The sequence below is a fragment of the Myodes glareolus genome, chromosome 23 (genome assembly GCF_982192425.1).
Source record: "Myodes glareolus chromosome 23, mMyoGla1.1, whole genome shotgun sequence".
NCBI classification, from domain to species: domain Eukaryota; kingdom Metazoa; phylum Chordata; class Mammalia; order Rodentia; family Cricetidae; genus Myodes; species Myodes glareolus.
The window spans coordinates 28,381,318-28,404,324 of record NC_142048.1 but is presented as its reverse complement, the minus strand read 5'-3'; the positions used below and the strand labels follow the sequence as shown (position 1 = coordinate 28,404,324).

The following is a 23,007-nucleotide window of genomic DNA, read 5'->3' as shown; positions in this document are numbered from 1 at the left end:
CTCATCACCTCTGCACTTCCTTCCATTTTCACTATGTCTTTCTCCGTTGGATTTTATTAACTGCCACAAACTCCTTTCCAATCACCCGTCTTCTCGTATGTGCTTGTTCAGGAGAGTTTACCCTCCCCTGTCCCACATGGGAGATGCACCTCATGCACACAGCATGTTCTATATTTGTTGGACTGCAATTAACATATCAACTGTCTGATGTACGTCAGCATTACAAAGTACTAGCTGCTGTTTTAATCTTCCTCTGAAAGTTTGCCTAAGGTGTTAGTTTCTGTGATTGGGCAGAAACCTTGCTGAGTAGCTGTAAGCTTATTTTTACCAACTAGCCCAAATTTTCATTAATTGTACAACAACGAATAATTTACTATAACCAGTACCTATGTGCAAAACGAATTGATATCTAATTAATGAGTGATAATTCATAAATTAATGTTGATACATTAGTAACAATCTGCCACCTAATGTACATATTATGAATATGCTTATTGATAATTTTTGCAAAACCGTCGGCTGTTGTGCAGAGCCCAGCAACTCAGGGCGCCTTCAAGTCATTTGCTTGTTTTGTTGGCTTCTGCCTTTTTCGTGGTAGGTCTGTACAACTCGCCCTACAGTGCTCAGTCACACCCTGCTGCGAAGACCCAGACCTACAGACCTCTTTCCAAGAGCCACTCAGACAACGGCACCGATGGTTTCAAGGAGACGCCTTCCCCAGTGCCTCCCCCACATGTCCCACCACGGCCAAGAGATCAATCTTCGACAGAAAAGTAAGGATCCTTCCCAACACACACACACATGGCTTCTCTTAGGATAAAAACCAACTCACAGTGGCACTCAGTGAAGCATCAGTCCAGTGGGGTGGAGTGAATATATGCAAAGACTTCCTGTCTTCATCCGTATCGAGCATCACTGCTGAGATTTATGCTGAACCCTTTCTGGAAAGTCTCGGTCACGCTCTCACAATGCTCCAAATTAAACTTGATGTATCAGGGACACAAACTCGATTTTTTGTTCAGTGAGTGCAAATAAGCAATAAAGTGGCCATAGATGCAGTTCATAAGTAACATTTGTCTAAGTACTACAAACAAAATATGTACACACACATATACTATGTTGTGGGCGTGTGCACGCGCATGCACACACACACACACACACACACACACTATGTTGTGGGCCTTGGAGAAGAGGCTCAGTGGTAGTGACTTGCTCCACACACCCTGCACTCTGAGCTGAAACGGGGTAGAGTGCAGTACAGCATTCATATAATCTCAGTCTTTATAAAGATGAAGCAGGAGTTCAAGGCCACCCTGAGCTGCATAACTTCCAAGCTACGCACTGGCATCATGTCTCAAGATAAACCCATATAAAATTACATAAAATAACTGGAAACAATTGGCATGGATTTCCATTGCTGCCCCACTAAGAGACTAAGCAGCTAATTTTTCCTTTTCACAGATTTGAAATTACAGGTCTTTTATGATATCTTTTAGAAGCCAAGAGAAATTATTCTTAAATCATAAATAAGGCATATTTAACAAGTGTCTGTGACTCATTTCCACCAGTTATTTTAACTGATTCTAATTTTCACCTCTCCACTGAAACAGTTTTAAATAAGCTATTCACACCCAAATAACTTTTTATGAACACATTTTGACTGTGTTGTGTTAGACTGTTGCTGATCGTCCCGGCTCGTGGTAATCTTTACCGACAGCTGCTTATGAGGCAAGCATTGGACTAAACACTGTCCTTCCATTACAGCATTTTGTTCTGATGAGAACCCAATGGGACATGTGCTCCATTACAGAGAAAGAAGCAGGTTAGAATATTACCATAACTTGCTCTACTTGTATCAACAGAAAGTCCAAGCTAAGATTCAATCTCGACTTCCCCTTAAGACAAATCTTATGTTACCTCTACTGGTAATCAGTAAGTAGGAATGAGAAAGGGCATTTATTATATTACTGGGATTTTAGTATTTTCTATGATATTCTGTCTTGGCTGTTGTTCTGTTTCTCAGACAGCAAGCAGGGCACAGTTTCATAGAGATATGAAGACTAAAATGGAACGTTTAAGGGCTCTCTGTGGATAGAGCTCATTGATTGGCTCGACACCTAGGATTTGGTCCTCATTTTTCTCTCTTAGGGCACTTCTGTATTCACCATTCCATGGAGAAAGAATATCCTTCCATTCTATAGGAATAGGAATATCCTAACTCAAAATATCAAAAACTCCTTTCCTCAAACAAAAGTAAACAATACACGTTTAATAATCCTCCCTGCTCTCTGAAGGAAGTTTTCTGATGTAGTTCTAGCTGCCCAGAAAAACCTGACGTCATGAGCCCTTCTCTGAAAATGTACTTCCCAGGAGCCCTTGACAGACCCTCAACGGGATCAATGCCAGGAAAAGATTAGTTCCCAGATAGAGAAATATTGGCCTTTAGTGTTTCAAGGCTCATGCCAAGGGGTCTCCCACACCACTCTGCCTAGCCCTGTGTATGCCAGCCCAAGGGATGCCGTTGGAATTCTCAGGTGTGCACTCAGATGCCATTTACAAGAATAAGATCAAACAGTGTATGTCCATTAGTCCTTGTCCCTCTGGATCAAGGAAGCCAGGTTAGCAGGTATTTAAACTGATAAAGCTGCATGGAGCACACTACCACTTATTTTAAACTCAGATGCACATAGCTGTCATTGGGGAGCCAAGGGTCTAGCAACAAGTCACTATCCATGCGTCACCTCTTCTGTGAGTTTTTACAGCCATAGTCACACAGGTAAAAGTAGAAGGAAAAGTGAGCTAAAAGGGATAGCCTGATGTAAGTAATTTTTTATTAAACATATTTACGCTTGATGTAAGTCATTTACTTATTAAACATATTTTTAGTGTTAAGCAATTTTTAGCCAAAGAGATTTTTTTTTGGTTGTGTGGGTTTTGTTTTGGTTGGCTTGATTGTTTTCATCTCTCAGGGTAGGAAAAATGGCTCATCAAGGAAAACTACTCATTGCCTAAGCCTGAAGATCTACATTCGATCCCCAGAACCTGTGGTGGAAAGAAAGCATTGACTCCCCAAAAGCGCTGACTCCCAAAAGTTTTTCTTCTATGTGTGTGCACGCACATGAACATGGGTACACACACACACACACACACACACACACACACACACACAAAATTAATCAATCATTCAATCAACTCTGCTAACATTAGCCTTGGGAATTGACTGTGGATGCTACGTCATGGGTGTTTCATGCACACGGATTGTCTCAACATGTGGTTTGCTGTCTGTTTACAGGCATGACTGGGACCCTCCAGACAGAAAGGTGGACACCAGAAAATTCCGATCGGAGCCAAGGAGCATTTTTGAGTACGAACCTGGGAAGTCATCCATTCTGCAGCATGAAAGACCCGTAAGCACTTGTCATTGGTCAAAAAAGTCAGCTTGCTAGACTTCCACAGTCCTCAAGTGAACCTGAATTTTACCCCATTTTATTTGTTCTTGAGGAATCATCATGATTTGTGTATCTTGTCTGAATGGAAAGAGGCACTTTAGTTATATATATATATATATATATATATATATATATATATATATATATATATATGCAGGGCTCATCATTAGCATACAGCGAGCTGTGCCCAATCACAGCACCTCTACATGAAGCACTTAATTGCTCTTCTAGCTTGCCCGTGAGAAAAATCACGAATCCATAACCCTGATATACAGACGCAGGCCCATAAATCCCTTGACTTCTATGTTGGTTTCTTACCATTTCTTTCACTTAAGAGAAAAATTTTCCAAACACACTTTCCATAACAAGATGTTTAATTGGTTCTTTATTAAATCCCTCTTAGGTTACCAAGCCTCAAGCTTTCTGATTGATTACCACTTTTAATGGATCAAGATTGTATTTCTCTTTATAGTCTTTGTGTTTATTTTGGACATGCATGAACCTAAACGATGTACGAACTTGAAAGAGACCACTTCTCTCCACTAAAACTAACAGCAGCTTCTTCCATGTCCCTTTTCTCTTGGGTCCTCTCGCCCATCATGTTGGTTCCCTTGATTCTCCCCCAGAAGTCAGTGTCCTCAAGACCTCTTTAAAATCCAGCAATTCCTCTGTATGTCCAGATTAACCCTGTTGTGTTTCCATAGTGTTCCTCCAACAGTCCATAGACGTCAAGGTCAGCCCCAAGATCTAGCTGGACAACCTGTGACCTCACCACACCCAACACGAGCGTCTTTGACTTAGAATTTGAAACCCTGCATTTGTGGTTCTGTTCTTGAGAACTATGTTCAAAGATTTTCCAGTCACATAACTCAACTGCCTTTCTTCAAATAACTCAAATTTCTTTGAATGATAAGATTGCAGCAGAGGAACGGAAGAGGGGGAAACATTATTGATTCTGGATTCTGGATTATAACCCACTCACTAAGTTGTCTGATTAAATAGAAAAACAGTGAAATTTTCAAACCAAAATTTAGTGGAATACAGTACTAATTCTGAAAGAGAAAATCACAAAATGATGAATCTCAAATTATAACAGAGAAGCTTTAGTGACTCATGAGGCTCTCAGGGTGACAATGTGACTGAAGGAAATTTTTGATGGCTAAAATGGAAGCACATCTAAAGAATTTATCCTGTAAGAGCTCCTTTATGGGTCCCCTCATTGTAGCGAAAGTTTCTACAGACCTTTGGGACAAAGCTTTGGAGGCTCCTTGTTTTAAAGGACCAACAACACAGATAGTAATAAGAGTCTCTGTAAGTGGGTACCTGCTGCATGACCGGCTCTATAAGTAGTAATAATTCTTTTATATTTCATGCAGTGTTCCCAACAACCCTATAAAGCAGATGTACAAACTTCCTTTTTTACAGATCAGAGGCTGAAGCAGCTTTAGCTGAATGCCACATGGCCACATAGCGGGCATGTGCTGGAAACAGCTCAGCCTAGGCAAACTTTGGTTTGGTGTTCTTCATCACCACGTACTGGTTCCTCCAAGCAGGAAACCATCAGCTGGGAGTTGCCATCACCATAATTTGGTTGTTATGGAATATAGTATGATCAGTGACTAACTATAATAAGTTGCTGGTGCTTACCATACTTTATGACAAAGCTGGGTTCAGAGTAACTATCATGAGAGCCCAGGATTCTTAAGTGGTCTGAGGAGATGGGAGGTCAGGAGACCAGAGGTTCTGCTATGGATAAATCTGCTCAGCCACAGGAAAAGATGAATGGAAGCAGCTAGAAGCTTGGAAAGAAATGAGAATGGAAGGCTTACATTCTTCCCCCTCCTAAGCCATCTTGTTGAAAGCCAGTCTTGACAAATGATAGGAGAGAGGCAAAGATGTAATTTGGGCAAGCCTTGTAAAATTATCGTTTTTATAGGGTGAGACCATTACCTTCTTAAAATATCAACCCTGAATTCAACCCACTTTAAATTTTAAAACAAAAGGCAAATTAAACAAGGGTGTTTGAGAGACCAGCTAAGCGTCCGGAAGGCTCAGACTGTAGGGGAAAGAGAGTGGTCTCGCTAGGTAGGAGTGACAACACAAAACGGATTTCACAGTCGTAAGAACGCGTCTTCTGTCGCTTTACTCAGAGGTACTTTGAGAGCTCCCCTTTGCTCTTTTTGGTTCTAACTTTTAAAAATTATACGAACAGCTAGGCAATTCTGTGCTGTTCTCTTCAATTCCCGAGAACCCGTCAGCATCCCTATTCTCTTGGATCCCCCTCACTCTCTATGAACTTGCATTCGTACTCACAGGAGGAAATGTCACGGCCACATACCCCTTCTGGTCCACCACCATCTGCTGTCTGTATTGCCACCATACATCCATCCCCCTGATTAGTGTAGCCAGTCTCCAGATAATTTTTAAGAAGCCTATCAGTCACAAGTTCTCTCCTGACTCTCCCTTGTCCCTGAAGCAAAATCTAACTTTTGATATAATTTTTAAAAAGTAAAGAACAACAGCAAATGAAGCCTACTAAAATCCCGTGGTTTCACTCCCTGCCAGCTACACAAAGGGCTTTCAGTCCCCTCTCATCAGACCTTAACACGGTCTGGGTTTTTTTTTTTCTTCCAGAGAAACACCCCCCCCCCTTAGAAGCTTTACACACATACACCAAGGCTTATCGGAGGTACACTTTCCTTAGGGGCTTGTGGGTTTCCTTAGGGGCTTAGGGCTCAGCAGTGGGTTTGTAGCTCTCCTTATTGGATGCACACAGGATAACCCACTTTGGCATCCTTACCACATGCCTGTTGGCTTCTCTGGGCTCCTCACTGTATCCTTTACAGAATACTGTATTCTGTAAAGGATACAGAGAGTATTCTGTACAGGTTCCCTGACAGAAGGTGTCTTGTCTGACACCACATTTGTCTACCCTCCATGCCTCACCCAACGCCTGGCATGTGGTACCTATGTAGTAAATACCTCCTTGAGTGACTGAGGGAATGCGAACTCATGTTACCTCTGCAGCTGGTGGGTAAAACTGGTGAGAGACTGAACCTTGCTATGAGGCCCCTTGAGTCTCCATCAAGAAGCAGATGGAATTCGATGATAACGCTAGCTCAGCTTCTCTGATTCCTTGAGGCATGAAGGAAGCAAAGTAAACATGTCTGCCCAAACAGCAATCCTCAAACCCTGACCAAAATAAGATGGCATCAATCCTTAGGCATTGAGGACCCATTTTAGGAATTGAGGGCAAATCTGTCTATTAATATGCTTTAACAGGAAGGCAAAGCATAAATGCATTTCTTTGAAGCTCATAAGTTCAATAATCAAATCATCATAATCATGAATAATGAAATATTTCTTTGGTTATAAATTTCAATGCAGACTCAATAGGCCTAATGTCTGTTCCTTGTAAAGGTCTTGCAATCTCCAAAAATTTGTCTTTAACTGACCTGATTCACAGATTCAACTACATTTCCAGTATATAGATGACAAATGACAATCATACAACTCTACTGGGCTAATATTAATGAAAGTATTACAGATCATCTGAATTGGATTTGCTTGTAGATAAGCCATGTTAATTGTTTTTATGCTTAATAAAATGAAAAGAACCCACAAAGACATTGTTACCTTCCCTACAATAGCTGTGCTTACGTATAACACTAGCAGAAAGGAACACACATTGGATGAGTTGAAATGCAGTGTAAATCACTGGTGAATAATTAGTACCCGAGAATTAAAGCATAAGAATTTGAGAAGTTTTATCTGATGGTTTGACCCAGGAAGAACTTATCCCATTGTGCAATAGTATTTGCTATGAAAACAGAATAAATAGGAAGCATAGCAACACATGCCTTGCAGCTTAAGAGCCACCGAGCAAGAACAAACTCCTGGGTTCTCCGGTGTGTTTAGGATAAAGTAGAGTGAATCCAGCCTTCTTACTGAGAGGGCTGAGAGCAGGACGGTGTCTCTGACCCCAAAAACACCCAAGGGCTTTTAGGCTGGGAAAACATGACATTAAATTGCCCATCCGAGGGAGCCTTTTAAGAACAGTCACGTGGAAGCTCTGGTTTTAGTGTGTCTAAGCACTTCGTCTCACACTGGAGGGCGATACGGTTCGTGTTAAGCAGAAGGTGGTCAGGTCTGTAAAACTGACAGAAATAAAGCAAGCTGTCCATCAGCACTCTTCTGCCAATGTGAGGATTATGTAGGGAGGTAACTGTCGTCGAGCGGATTCCTAAGTGTCCATATTCACAGGGGACGAAGAGGGAAATGATGGAGTAGTGGCTTTACTGGTAGGCGTATGTTTCAGTTATCCGACTATCCTCATATGTGTCCTTCGGTTATCCGACTGTCTTCATCGGTGTCGGTGACCGCGGTTTTCAGTGTCCTTCGGCAGTAGCTCCAGACTGCCGCAGAACACATTTGATGACAACCAAAGGGACCTGATAAAGATCAACCTCAGCAAAGAGACAGTTCTAGGCCAGGCATGTCCTTTTTGTAGGATTAGGGGAATCTATTTGTTGAGGTTTATTTTGCTGAAGTTTTTGTCTTATGCTCTCTTGAGACAAAGTCTTGGTATGTAGCCCAGGCCGACTTCAAACTCACCATCCTCTTGCCCCTGCCTCCTGAGTGCTTGCGATGGCAGGTGTGAGCTGCCACGCCCAGCCTGTAAAACAAAAGCACTACTCACTACTCAAATGTGGACTGGGCACACATTCCGGAGATGCAGAGGATGACGTGTCACTGTTTGCACAGATTCAAGCAAGCTGCTCGCTGGAACTGTAGCCGGAAGCCTTGTTAAATAGCGGGATTTAATAAACATTTATATAAATGTATAGTTATAGATAAATAACAGGCAGTTGCTATTTGAGGTTTGTAGCAGAATGATGGATATGGACTCCTTTTCCCAGATTCTATTCTAGAAGTACGTCTCTACAAAGGAGAATGTAGTCTATCCATTTGTCCAAGTGCAGGTGAAGCTAAGTTTGCTTTCCTATTTACTAGATTTGCTGCCCCCTACTGTTCACAGTGTTTTGAAGCCCCCACCACCACCTCCCCAGCCCAGCTTCCCCTAGCAAAATAAAACACTTAAGTTGACAACCAACCAAGGTGTTCAAACCTAGAGCTCATAGGCACGGAGTACACAACACTAGAACTAAGGCACTCGGGGGATGAGAGGTCTCTTTCCTGCAAAGGAAATGGTACACCCCTCAACAGCACAAAGTTACTGGTGAATTCTCTCTAATGTTACCTGTTCAAAGATAAAGGCTCCAGCAAAGCTATGTAATGAAGTAACTACACGATGCAACTGACATCTTCTAAATTATTTGAAGAAAAGTAACGCTTTATCACTAACAAAACCTTAGCAATCATAACTGATGGAACAAAATCTTAATTCAATGGAAAACAGTTATTGCAAATCCTTTTTTTTCTAAATTCAATGGGAATAGGTTACTGGAAGCTGTTCTTTCTACAGACTGCTCAGTTAACTCTGAAGTGGAAACCAGAAGTAATATCGACACAAATTGGAGTAAATATCTCGAGAATTTCTGCAGCATTTTCTCATTCTAATAGAATAGCCGCTTCAGTTGTTATTTATGGAAACATAACCTCATAACTAAAAGTAAAATAATATTAAAAAGGCAGTTTCTGTGCCTGACTGACAGTGAAATATTTTGTGTACATAAGCATTCCTTCGTGTGCCCATCCAGATTCCCACTCACGGATGCCATCAACCACTGCACATGAGTGCTATAATGGAGTGTTAAACGCTCAGCATCAGTCCCATGCATATCCCAGCGTTGCTCTCCAGTCTTTATATTTGCTACTCTACTGCTATATACAATGCAAATGCTTGGCCTCTGCACTATTTTGCTATGATGCCTCAAACACTTCTATCATCGTGTGCAGTTACTATAAGGTCACCACCTTCTATCATAAAGATATCAGAAGAAAACTATACCACTGAAACTGTTGTGGGAATAATGTATCACTCGCTGTAGACTAAATGGCATTAATAAAGCTATTATAGATATAATGGCAATGCAATGCTGATGACAAAGCTCAGGACAAAACAGTGGCTTCTTTCAGAATGTGGAATATTAATGACCCCAGCGTTATAGCATTATAGAGCTACTCAGTGGGAACTTTTGAGATCCGTAAGAATTCTAAGAGAATGATATGGGGTTGGAGTAGTGGGTGTTTAGCAGACCTCCTGGATGGTAGTGTGGGCATCAGACCTTTTCTCTGGGCTGGAGTGAATGGTTTTTAGGGAACCAACGAAACTTTTTAGTCTTAGTATATTGCACTATGCAACTATATACATTTAATTAGGGACGTGAGATTACCCAGGAAGTAGCTATGCACATATATGGTACTTCAAGTGTCGTTTTATAGAAAAACAACCAGCATGACCCCAGCTAGTTGGGTATGTATTATTAAAAGCATTAAGGGTATTACTGGGTTAAGGAAAGGCTGGATGTCTGTGTTCTATTGCTAAAATAATTGTATCTGTTTTTTCTCAACTGTTTGTGTTAACACCCCTAGCTTTTCTGTCTGCACCGCAGCATTCATAAACCACCTGAGATGCCAGTCAGTCATACCCTATACCCTACCTCCCCTTCCTGACCTACTGTGAAAAGCTCGATTCTACCCAAACTCTCCTTTAGCTTCAAGTCAGCATGAGGAAACTAAATCACAAAATGGGATCTTTCTTCACTTTTGGAGAGACTTGTGAAGTTGAGATCTTCGCTGTGGTGGGCCGTTCTTAAGGAATCTGCTCAGCCGCAGCCCCCTCCTGAATGTCAGTCTCCAGGACTAACGCCAGCTGAGCTGGTGTCCTCCAGGTTTCAGCAAGGGCCCCTGTCTAACGAACCAGTGTTTCCTCACCCCTCTCTCTTACAGCCCCCTGTCCCACCAACTCCGACACCTGTTCCCAGGGAACCCAGCCGGAAGCCTCTCTCTGTGTCACCCTCGACAGATGGCCTGCGTAGCCCTTCCCCTCCACCCCGGAGCTGTGTCCCCGCACCCCGTCAGAGTCCGAGCGCCCCAGCTCTCTCTCCCACCCGGGTGAGCTCCTTCCTTCTTCACCTTCTCTCATGCTGTGGGGAAGCAGAGCTGAGCCTTTCTTCCGAGGTTAAGGCATGGTCAGATCCCGTCTCTGCTGGGGTTCTTCCCGCTCCTAGACCCCTACCTTCCTCCCAGGAAAACCCTCATCTCCTCCACCATTCCATGCTCCTAGCTCGCCCCATCTGCAATGTCTGCATATTGCAGACCCCTGCTGCCACTGCTAGCTGCCAGTGACTTTAGGGACAGCAGACTGACCAATCAGGAGAGCCCCTTGCTACCTCCTTTGGTCCTATCTTCACAGTCTAGCGTGCCACCCTTCCCCATTGTCACTGCCAGGATACTTCCCCTAGTTCGTGTATTAGGCTAAAGAATTAGTGCTGGTGGTGATAGGGACCCCAGCAATGCCTCATTTTCATGTCCTCATTTTGCTCATGGTACCTTACTTTCTCCATTCTGTCCTGGATGAGTCGGATGCATGTTTGCGTGTGGATGCGTGTGCGTTCTCGTACCCCACGCCGTTTTCCCTCACTTCGCTCAGTGTGCCTTTTCCTTCCCTTTTCCTTCACATTTGCTCTAGACTGGTCGCATAAATCCAGATGACATAGACTTAGAAAATGAACCCTGGTATAAATTCTTTTCAGAACTGGAGTTTGGACGCCCGGTAAGTGAGGTTAGACAATTGCTATAAGACAAATAGGAGGATGTTGTTTGATTTCTAAAGCATATTCTTGTCACATGGGAGACTTGTCATGTCGAGAGCGAAAGCTGGGTGCATAAAATATGTGTGCTCCAGCTGTGTGCAAATTCACTTTTGCACCAAATGCCTAAATGTGCCCATTCGCTTCCTATATGTTTTCTCCTAATCATGCATTAGAATCACATCTAATTAATTGCAAATCTATCATGTTGAGGTAGCTTAGGGGAGAGCTGCATTGTGCCCAGCACATTTTGGTCTAGATTAACAGTCAGCAGTACCTTGCCATCCACAAGAATGACTGTTACTACAGATCTTGTTTGCTAAGGAATTATCAAGCCACCAGAGAGCACGTGGATCCCAAGTCAACATCTTGAATCTCTGGGCAGTTCCCACTATAATGTATTACCAGAATTTTCACATTATTCCCACTATATAATGATAATGTATATTCCCACTGTATAATGATTCTTTGAATAGAAGAGATGTGACAAAGGGAAAGCATTCAAAGCCCAGGGGACCTTGATTCACGGTTTCACTCATGAGCCACCAACACGTCTCTGATCAGCAGAGTGCCATGTTGGAAGGCCACAGTTTGGCCCTCATGTGATCTGAGTGGGCTGTTTGGGGCAGGTTGGACTCAGGTTTCACATAGCTCCCTTTAACTACCCCGTCTCCATTGAGGAATTGTTTGTGGGTTTCATGTTCTCCAAGACATGCCTTTTCACGAGCCCTGAACTGTTGACTAGCACGTAACTTACACTGCCCAGCAATTTTATAAGAACTCAGAATGTGTTCTTTCTCCCGTCACATAAGGATTTATAAATATGCCAATCACATATTCCTTACTGGATGGCTCTGAAAGCCCTCTTTATACATTAAAATGCAGTCTTTGGTTGGCCTTGTTGTATGTTTTATTGAACTAAATCAAATATGACTGTAAATGAATATTAAACAAAATTTCCTGGCATTTCTATTACCTAATAAGAGGATTGTTTCCTCCTGTTTTTTCCTGGTAACTCCTCTTATTAAAATTTATTTTGTTTCGTTGGGGAAACGCTCTCTTGTTTTGCTTTATGCCTCTGTTATTTTGGGGTAGAGTTTCCAGAAACTATACCAATTCCTGGGTTGAGCCTGAATTACCAGCACTTTCTGCAAACCTCAGCCACACAAGGACGCCCACCTGCATGCTGTCCACTTATGCCTCTGGTGTTTCTTTAATATCCCTTGCAATCTGCTGGAGCCAATGACCTGGAGTGCTAATTTGGATCTGATGATTTCAGTCTCCAAATTTCCTAACCGAGCACACGCAGCTTTGCATAGTGCCTGGGAATCTTGACAGACACGCACTCCTCCTCCTCGGCTGGCATCTTGCTCCATCCATGTCCCTCTTTGTGTGTATCTGATGCTGTCAGCACTCGGTTTCTAACTGTTGTCACCTTCTCCACATGTTCGTTACTCGCTGCCATTGACTCTCCTCCATCCCATCTCTCCACCTCTGCTTCTGTGGTGCGCCTACACCCAGCCTCCTAAAAAGCCTCTGGATTATGTTCAAGATCATTCTTCCGGTGTTCCCGATGAGGTAAAGACAAATTCTCTCCTTCCAGATCCCTCCCGCCCCTGTTGTTACCATCAGTCTGAACACGCGTGTTTTTAATAGTCCCCTGTGTTGTCCGAGCTGGTTTTGAAAACTCTTGGTAGAACTACTTTGCGTGCAGTAGCATTACCTAGACAGTGTAAATGGGGTTGGCTATGTCTGAATTCCAGGTGATGAGTGTTTCCAGCTGTGAATTCCAGTTAAAATAGTCAGCAGCATGATAAAAAAAAAAAACAACCAACTCCTTAACTTGAGCAGGGATTGACTGCCCATTTTCACAAACTGAGAAGAGGACTACTGAAAGGCTTCTAGAAGGCAATTTTCCATTGTGTTTAGAAGTGCAGACTCCAGACTCGAGGTTCTTGGGCTATGGAGATGGCACCTTAGGTGAAAGGATTTGCTGTGAAGGCCCAGGGCCAGTCTTCCACTGTCCATGAAGAGAGCATGCCCTCTCATGCTATGTCAAGTGTGCTGCGCCCACACAGAAAGAATGGGTTTTTAAACAAAGTTCTGTTTCTTACATAATCAGACCCTTATTCATTATAGTTTTCGAAATGTGGCTAATCTTTCGTTTGCTAAATGCTTGTAACTTGTGAACTTTGCCATCAGTTAAGAATAAAGATGGCAAAGCTGGGCGGTGGTGACGCACGCCTTTAATCCCAACACCCGGGAGCCAGAGGCAGGAGGATCTCTGTGAGTTCTAGACCAGCCTGGTCTACAGAGCGAGTTCCAGGACAGGCTCCAAAACGACATAGAGAAACCCTGTCTTGAAAAATAAAAACAAGCAAGAAAGCAAGCAAATAAATAAATAAAGATGAGGAGAACCTGGCCTATGTGGTCCGGTTTCCCAGATCCACAGCGTTGGCAGGCAGCACTAACTCTTCTGTTGTAGTTCAGACAGCCACGACTGCAGACAGCCACTGCACTGCCCTATGCCACAGGACTTAGGTGTAGTCTCTGCTGGAGAACGCTTAAGGGTAGGGCTGGAGTGATGACCCTGTGGTCTTGCAGAGGACCTGGCTTTGGTTCCCAGCACCCACATAGCAGCTCAAAACCATCCGCAACTCCATTTGCAACACCCTCTTCTGGCCTCCACCAGCGCCAGGCATACACATGGTTCACAGGCATGCAGGCCGGCAAAACACTCATAAACTAAAAATAAGTAGCTCTTATAAAAAAATGATAATATTACTTATGAAAATCAGCCAATCAGCAGGTGAGGAATTTATATCAAGCTACATAAATTTTAACCTGGTTAAGGAAAAGATGGTATGAAAAGGAACTAAAGGGTTCCAAGCCAAAGTTTGCCCTCTACAAAGAAACCAGAAGGTTATTTTGCAAAACACTTAGAAGACACAAGCAGATACGTCATTGTTGTATTAGCTATCAGGCAGATAAAAGTCTCCCGTGGGCACTCTCTGACGTAGCCAGGCAGGATAGAAGCACACAGAATCTGAGTTTCTCAGAATAGTTACTGTGTATTCTTAAGTGAATGCAACACTGAAAAAAAAATCTTACTTCCACTTCAAAGCCTTATTTAAACTATGTGCAAGATACAAGCCAGGAATTCATGCTAAGGATACATAGTTGGGATGACTCACATTGGGGATGATTGTAGGCATGGAGTTGGAAGAGGAAATACTCAAATTTCCAAAGATTTAATCTGCAACACCAAATTATAGATCATCTAATAAGCATCATGGTGTGTGTTAAAACAGGAAAGTAGCTGAAAAGAATTATCCAATAAAAAGTAAAATCTATCAATCAGGAAGTTTTTGAAGTATTGGATTCAGTAATATTTTGTAGCTAAGCCTGCTCTCTAAAAAGAATCAAATAAAGCAAACAATTCTATTCTGTATGTTTTATCATCATATGGACAACCTAAGAATTTATTTTGAAATTCAATTCAATCAAATATTTTTCTTGAGTTCTCCACACTGAAACTATGTTACTGTGTTGATAGACTTTTGTTAGATTTATAATCCATTTGATAAGGAGAAATCTCTTTAAGATATTAGGTACTTTGTTGTTGCTGTTTTTTGAGACAGGGAAAGGATGCTCCTTATAGCCCTGATTGTCTTGGAACTCCCACTGTAGACCAGGCTGACTTTGAACTCAGAGATCTGCCTGCCTCTGCCTCCTAAGTGCTGGGATCAAAGGCATGCACCTCCACCGCCTGGCTCCATTTGTTGGTTGTGTTGTTGTTTGTGTTATTTGTTGTTCAGTGTGATTCTGATGTGTTTAGATAAATAAATCAACATTTTTTGAAATTTTTATTATTATTATTTCTGGAATTTTTTTTCAAAGTGGTTGACTTATTAATTTTGAGATAGAACTTAGAAAACATCACATTTAACTCATTGGCTTTCTAGTTAGGAAAAGCAGGGTGGATTAACCGGAAAGGAGAGATCTGACGCTGCCTGCTAAGATGGCTGCCAAGAGAATAAATTACTAATTGCTTAGCCTTCGTTTCAAAACTATTTCCTTTATGGCCCACTTTTTGCCATCCCCAATAGATGTACTTAAAGCTTGGCTCTACTAGAAACTATTTTTTAATTATTGAATTTGAGTAAAATGGGTTTCTAGGAATTTACAATGCACAGTAGTTAGTGAGCACAGAGATGAAAACAATTTAATTTAATGCCCTTTTTATGTTATGGTGGTGGCCAAACTACTACACATAAAAGCAATCTGATAGCAGCAGAACTACGTGTCCTTACCTTTGGGGGCTGAGAGACATGAGTGACTTTAATAGCATGGTTAACTAGGGTGTTAATTTAAAACATGGCCTTTCAGAGTGTAAGAAAATATATTCCCATGAGATATTTTGATTCTGCTTTTAATAACTTTTATATGACATTTCTAGTAAGAAAAACGGCAGTTATTTGATAATGCCTAAGCTATCACTGATCAAGTATCTGGTTTTATCAAGTGTATGTTACAAATGACATTTTTTAAGTCAAACGTAACTAAGACATTTGTTTGCGAATGTCAGAATGAAGCCTTTACTTTGCAAATTTGAAAGAGATTTTTTTTAAAAAAGAATAGTTAAGAACTAGTTTGCAAAGTTTAATCAATAATCTCTTATCAGAAAGAATGATTTAATGTCTGCCTGTCCTTGAAATGACCTTCTAATGTGTTAAAGTGGTGATCAGATGACAATGCCGAACGTTTGTCTGGGAAATGACTAGTTCTTTCCTTGGGACTCATTTTCTCAGCTGGAATTATTGTACAAGGTTTTGCCTTAATAATCTCGATTTTTATTATTACCTTATAATTGACAACTGAAGTTTCTCTTATGATACATAAAATTAAAGCATGATTTTTTTTTTTTAGGCTAGCAAGATGACCTGAGTTTTATCCCAGAATCCATGTGGTGTAAAGGAGAGAATTGTTTTCCTCATGTTCTCACCTACACACACACACACACACACACACACACCACATCCACACTAAATGCTTTTAAAATCTTTAAACTTGTTTTAACGTGTGTGGACTATGGAAAACAGAGCGAGGAAGAGTGGTTGAACTCTGTCTTAACTCAGAAACACACTATCAGTTCTCACACAGTGTTTTATTTCATATTACAGTGTTAACCAAGCTGATCTTAACTAGGGGCTCATATTTCTGATTTTATCATGAATATTCTAAGAACATCCTGAATTTGACCCTGTGAGGTCAGCTATGTGTTAGGCTGTCCCATGAGGCCTGTGGCCCAGAGATGGCGGTACTCAGCGGCACCCAGATAGCACTTCTGCAAGCATGTGGAGTTCTGTAATAGCATTTCACTGCTTTCCTCTCTTCCTTCCTGTGTTTCCCTTACTTTCCAGTATCCAATTTAGATAAGTGCAGATAATTATTTAAACTTACTGACATAGCAGAGTGATTTTCTACTCTCATGTTTGTTGAGAACATAGGAATCTAAGAATTTTCTAAGTAGTAAAAATATTAAATATTTTTTTCTGTCCAAAATAAGGAAGGAATGTTTTCATGCCAAAAGATCCTTTGTTTTAATATGGGTAAAATTCCATTTTTAATCAGTAATATAGAATTAAAGCAAAATATTATGCATGAGGCCTGTCAGTTATAATCTAGTGTTTTAATCGGGAAACTGATAGTATTATTACCAGTTAATCAAAAAAGTATGAGAAATAATTTATAAAATGAGTCATTTAATCAAAACAGGTTTTTAATATTCTTATAAGAAAATCTCTCTATAGGAATTTAAGACAAAATTATTCAACTCTTGCCTTTGCGGTTGACAGTTTTAGGCCTTCAGATAAACATTTTCAAAATACAATTTCCATTTTCAACAAACCACAGTTCATCTATGATGATGAATTGAGCACTAAGCATGACCAAAGTCAAAAGCTTATATATTCAGTGGGAAGAGCTTTGCTATGAGTGTAGAGATCCCAACACGGCTACTTCTACCTTGCAATGTCCCCTCAGAAACTCAACGCCAACCCTCTCCCATAATCTGGATATTTCAGCAAGCGTCTCAGAACCAGCCACGTACAATGAAAGCGTCCTACCTCCTGCTTTTGTGCAGTATTGGTTTTGCTGTGCTGTTCAGCATGAGATAAGCAAAGCACGCTCTCTAAAGAAGTGTATCTTGGGTACCTTGGCACATCCGGTCATTTATCTGAAACTAATTCCAAACTCAAATTGCTCAAGGTGTATAAATCTGTACCTGGCTCAAGTCCCAGGTAATTTAGGTTAATCTCCAATCGAATTCTGTGCATCGCATTTTACGAAAATAATAGGTGTGTTGATATAAGAAAGACCTTCAAAGCTTTATTTTCAAGATACCAACTGGCAATAACAATGAAATTATAAAGAACTTTACGTTTATAAGGAGTTAGTGAGGACTGCAAATATTTTCCTACAAATAAAGTCAGTCCTTCATAGAGGAAGCTCTTGTTTATCTCAGCAGTTGTCGCGAGCCTGAAGTTAGTGCCGGAGATACATTTAACCCTTCATTCAGTTCAGCTCCTGATGATAATGTTACTGGTTTTTTTGTTTGTTTTTCTTCTTTTTCCTGATGAAACGAATGTCTTGATTGTACTAACACCACAGAATGCAGTGTAGTTTGTAAAAATGGAACCCAAGGACACGTTACCTTTTTGGAAAGACATTTTTGTAACCACAATAAATGATTCTTTCGATCGCAATATTTAGACTCTAAATCTTAAAGTATTCTTTTTAGAATACAAAACTCAACGGTGACCAATATATGGAATCTGCTATAGTAATTATTTTCATGAGCCTGTTCTTCTGTCTTCACAGGCCTCCATCTATCAGCCCTCCATTGACAGAAGCCTAGAAAGACCCAGCAGGTAAGGATCTCACAACATCACACTAACAAAATATTCTATGCCAGCGCTTGCTTCCTTTGTAGTAATCTTCCTTAGTGAAATATTGATGAAGATCATGTGATTCTTTCTCTTTCTTATTTTAAGTACCAGACCTCATGTTTGATTTCTGGGTTTGCATATAACTTTATAAGATCTCATCCAAGAAAAAAAAATATCTCACCCAAGAATTTGCTAAAACTCGACAATGTAATTCTGGCTTCCTTCACAGGGGTCAGTTCTTCCCACTGTGGCCTTTGCCTCCTGTGTCCTCTTTTGTTCCAACGAGGGTTGAAAATAACTAATTCTCAATCTTGCTTTAGAAACATTTTATAAAGAAATGACTGGTACTTGTGAATTATAATTTGACCACACAGATAAATGTTTTCACTACATCTCAAGGCATCCCAAGTCCATGAACATATTCAATCCATTATGACACCATGAGCTGAAGACACCAGCTTTTTTAGCTCAGCAACTGACTGAGTTCAGAAAGGAAGGGGGGAGAACAGACTAAAACAGGCTAACTTGTCGCCTCTGGTCATAACTGTCCGAGCCAACCAATCTAAGCTCCATTCGTAGGTTTTAAATATCAGACCTAATTGAAACTATCACCAAAATTCAGATGGAGTTCAATATCAATTCCTATAGCAGATTCACAGTCATCGTGTACCATCAACAGTCAGTTCTGTAATGGTACTTTGTCTTTCTACAGGTTTGTGTCAACCTAAGTAAAACCGTTTGTGACTTAGGTCCAGCATAAATTGGGATTGTGAGCGTTTCCTAACTACACTGATATCACAAAGAAAGGCATCCCCACCCCATCCCCATTGCCGTATTTTTACATCTATGTGTACCTCTAAAGTATTTGAAATGCTTAAACTTTAGAACTTTAGTCTGACCTAAAGATTGCTATGAAGACACCCTGAGTCTCACACAGGAGGACAGAAATAGAACACCAAATACCAATGACAAGACAGCCTCCTTAGGGGACGAGAGGTCAGTTCTGAAGGCCGGGTGCATCCATTTCCACACTTCTAGGCATGGGTGTCCACTCTGCGATAACTCATAATACTCCACAGAATCATATAAAATGCAGGCAGCAGATGGCATAGGAGCTACATCCAGTGTCGTCACGGTTGCTTACATAATGACAGTGACGTGGAGGACAGTATATTGCATGTATCCAAGTATTTACGGATGTTTCCTTAAATGATACCCTGCTGAGAAACGCTGATTTAAAAAAAAAAAAAACAACCTCCTTTTCTTTAAAACCATCAACACCATTCTCTACAGTTGTGTAAAGGAATTTTTAACAGTTTACTTGCTGACTAGATTTTTAATCTCTGGTGATTTAAATAAAAAGCATTGGAATTTTGGCCTAAAGTTCTTCTGAACACATTGAGTAAGAAAAAAAAAAGTCCTTAAGGTAAAGGAGACTTGTTTTGCAAGATGGTTTGATTTTTCATAGTCCTTTCTTCCATGTTCTTCCTTCTAGATTGAGTCATGTTGTCAGAACTCTCTTTCATACAGAAACAATATATATACATATAAATATATATATGAAACAAATAGGAATTGTAACAATAAGTTCACTGTAGGGCAATTTTTACTTTAAAGGGTGATTATAAACACAAAGATACACACACAGAGGGAGGGAGGGAGGGAGGGAGGGAGGGAGGGAGGGAGAGAGAGAGAGAGAGAGAGAGGATGCAACCTGCATATGGATGTTTACAAAAATTGTTTTATCAAAATTGCCAAGTTCTAGAGTCCATGAAGATGTTATTTCTTAGGTAAGTTAGAGAGTTAGCAAACTCTGTCCCATATATATAATAGAATATTATTTAACAATAAAAAGAAATAAGCTATCATGTGACAAAAAGGCATGGAGAAAGGTGGAGACATAGTGTGGTTGGGAGAATGTTTGTCTAGCATGCATGAAACCCATGGTTCAGTCCCCAATGCCATATTAAATCTAGGTGTGGTGATAGAGGTCTGTAATCTCAGCACTTGGTAAACAGAGGCAGGACAATCAGAAACTCAAAGTCATCCTTGGCTACATAGTGAGTCTGAAGCCAGCCTGGATTACATGAGATGTTTGAAGCATTTATTTTATGTGCCTGAGTGCATGCATGTGTGTCACAGGCATGCAGGTGTCTGTGAATGCAGGAAGAGGGCATTGGATCCCATGGAACTGGAGATAGTCATGACAAAATATACAAATACCTGTCAGCTGTAGGTGCTGGAACTGAGTCCTCTCTCCAGCCACACAAAATAGTGTCTTTCTAAAGGACATTACTAAATGGAAGAGACCAATCTGAAAAGATTACATGTTGTCTGATTCCAGCTGTGTAACATTTGGGGACGATGGTTCATACAGACAAGATCAGTAGCATTTAGGAAACACAAAGCCAGAGAGACAGCTGAGAAAATGATATCCAATGGATCTTTGGTAGGAGCAAAATTATTCTCTACAAGGCGCGATCCCAATGGGCGCATTCATTACACATTTACAACCCCGTAAAGTATGTCAGAGACAGCACGAACCCTGTATATAGAAGACAGATTTTGAGAGATGACATATCCAGATAGGGTCATTAGCTGTTGCATGTGTCCATAGATGATGTAAAGAGAAAGATGCTCAAGAAGAAAGGGATGGGCATAGGGGAGATCTCTGCTCAATTGTCTGTTGGTCTCGGCAGAGGACTGGTTCAGTATCACCAAGGATACTAAAATCTACTGACTCAGAGGTGCCTTATATAAATGACATAATATTTACACCACCGAGCAGTGGTAGTACACATCCCTAATCCCAGCACTCAGGAGGCAGAAGCCCGTGAATCTGTGAGTTCGAGGCCAGCCTGAGTGAGTTCCAGGGCAGGACAGAGGCTTACACAGAGAAACTCTGTCTCAAAAAATATTACCATAACCTACTTCTGGCCTCCTATACACTCTGAAATATGTATAAAGACTCATACAACAAAAATACTATAAAAATGGGTCATTGGGACTAGAGAATATCTCCGTGGATAAGAGCAATTGCTACTCTTGAAGAGATCCCACGATGGTCAGTTCCCAGCCCCCACCTGACACTTACACTTCCCAACCATCTGTAACTGTAGTTAAGGGGATCCTACATCCTCTTCTGTCCTTCATGGGTACCAGGCACTCAGAACAGTACATAGGCATATATTCAGGCAAAACACTCATACACATAAAGTAAAAATGAGTGAAGGTTAAATAAGTGGTTATTATAGTGGATCGCATGGGGGAATAAAAACACAAGTTTGTACATGTTCAGTAGCAATCCAATTCTTAATATTTCCAGTGTGCAGTTGGTTGAACCTATGAATATGAAGAGCCTACACAGTCTAGTCAAATATCTGTAACTGGGAGCTTCCCTTTTAAAATGAGATTGATATGGTTTTTTTTTTTTTAACAAGACGAACCTACAGAAAGTATTTTGAACGTGGAGGCATGAATTTCCCACTCCGCAGCTCTGTGGGTGGAAGGTTAGGTGCTGTGCCTTTATCTAGCGTGACCCTCAGTTTCCTTGTGCATGTGTTAACCTCTTCCAATCCCAGTCAAATGACACTGATTCCGTCCGTCAGCTCTGCGAGCATGGCTGGGGACTTTCGGAAGCGGAGGAAGAGTGAACCTGCCGTGGGCCCACCCAGAGGCCTGGGGGATCAGAATGTGAGCAGGACCAGCCCCAGCCGGGCAGACCTCCCAGGATCAAGCTCCACATTTACGAAGTCGTTCATTAGTTCTTCTCCTTCCTCTCCCTCAAGAGCCCAAGGTGAGCCACAATAAATGAGCAAAGCTTGCTAGTTCGCAGTAAAGCCCACAGTATGGGGGAGGGAGGGCCAACCTCATGATCATAACTTTCTTATGCTGACTTTACCTGTAGTGTCCCTGAAGCAAACAAAGTTTCCCATCAAAGCCATTGCTCCTACCCAATCCAATTCAAACTGGCAAGCCACTTGAGTGTCTTAAAGAACTCAGACTAACACTTGCTACTATTTTCTCAAAAATATATTGAATTTATTATTTTTTAAAACCCAAAATAATAAATAATTTGTTTTCATATTTACAGAAAGGCATTTATACATTTTGACATAGGCAAATTTTCTAATGTTATTATAGATAACTAATTAAGTTTGTAGAATAAGAATTATAAATAGCAAAAGAAAAAATATCACTTAAAACATGCAATGGGTACTTTAAATTCTGGATTAGAAAATAATTTAAGTCATACCTTTAGTCCTTTATCCTATTTTATTCAACCTTTATTTGTATGGTAGAGTATCACATTCTACCATGTAACATGGTGTTCAGCAATGGTTTATAGTAAGTATATACTGGCTTGAAGCCACAAATACCAAATTTAGCAATGAGAGGCCTTAGTGAGATGACTCAGTGGGTAAAGGCACTGGCCACCAAGCCTGTCATCCCGAGTCTGATCACCACGACTCACAGAGTAAAAGGAGAGAACAGACCCCCACAAGTTCCTTCTGACCTGTTCTTGTATGTGTACATACACATGAAAGAAAGAAAATGGAAAAAAGAAAGTGAGAGGGGAAGGGAGGGAAGGAGTGAGGAAGGAAGGAAGGAAGGAAGGAAGGAAGGAAGGAAGGAAGGAAGGAAGGAAGGAAGGAAGGACCGAAGAAAGGGAGGGAGGGAGGGAAGGAGGGAAGGAGTGAGGAAGGAAGGAAGGAAGGAAGGAAGGAAGGAAGGAAGGAAGGAAGGACCGAAGAAAGGGAGGGAGGGAGGGAGGGAGGGAGGGAGGGAGGAAAGGAGGGAGGGAGGGAGGAAAGGAGGGAGGGAGGGAGGGAG

The 23,007-nt window shown here is 41.2% G+C and overlaps 1 protein-coding gene across 38 annotated transcripts in view; it reads left to right on the top strand.

Moving 5' to 3' along the window:
- Positions 1-23,007, top strand: part of Sorbs2 (sorbin and SH3 domain containing 2) — a 90,236-nt gene that overhangs the window by 34,010 nt on the left and 33,219 nt on the right. For 11 of the 38 annotated variants that reach the window (XM_048455658.3, XM_085680256.2, XM_048455652.3 and 8 more), the window contains 4 exons: positions 599-773; positions 3,293-3,407; positions 18,107-18,156; positions 21,783-21,970. In XM_048455658.3, coding sequence (XP_048311615.3) covers positions 599-773; positions 3,293-3,407; positions 18,107-18,156; positions 21,783-21,970 — 528 coding nt within the window. Of the gene's footprint in view, positions 1-598; positions 774-3,292; positions 3,408-10,361; positions 10,527-11,103; positions 11,188-12,745; positions 12,803-18,106; positions 18,157-21,755; positions 21,971-23,007 lie in introns of all 38 variants that reach the window. The other 27 variants (XM_048455657.3, XM_048455642.3, XM_048455641.3 and 24 more) reach the window with 5 other exon arrangements.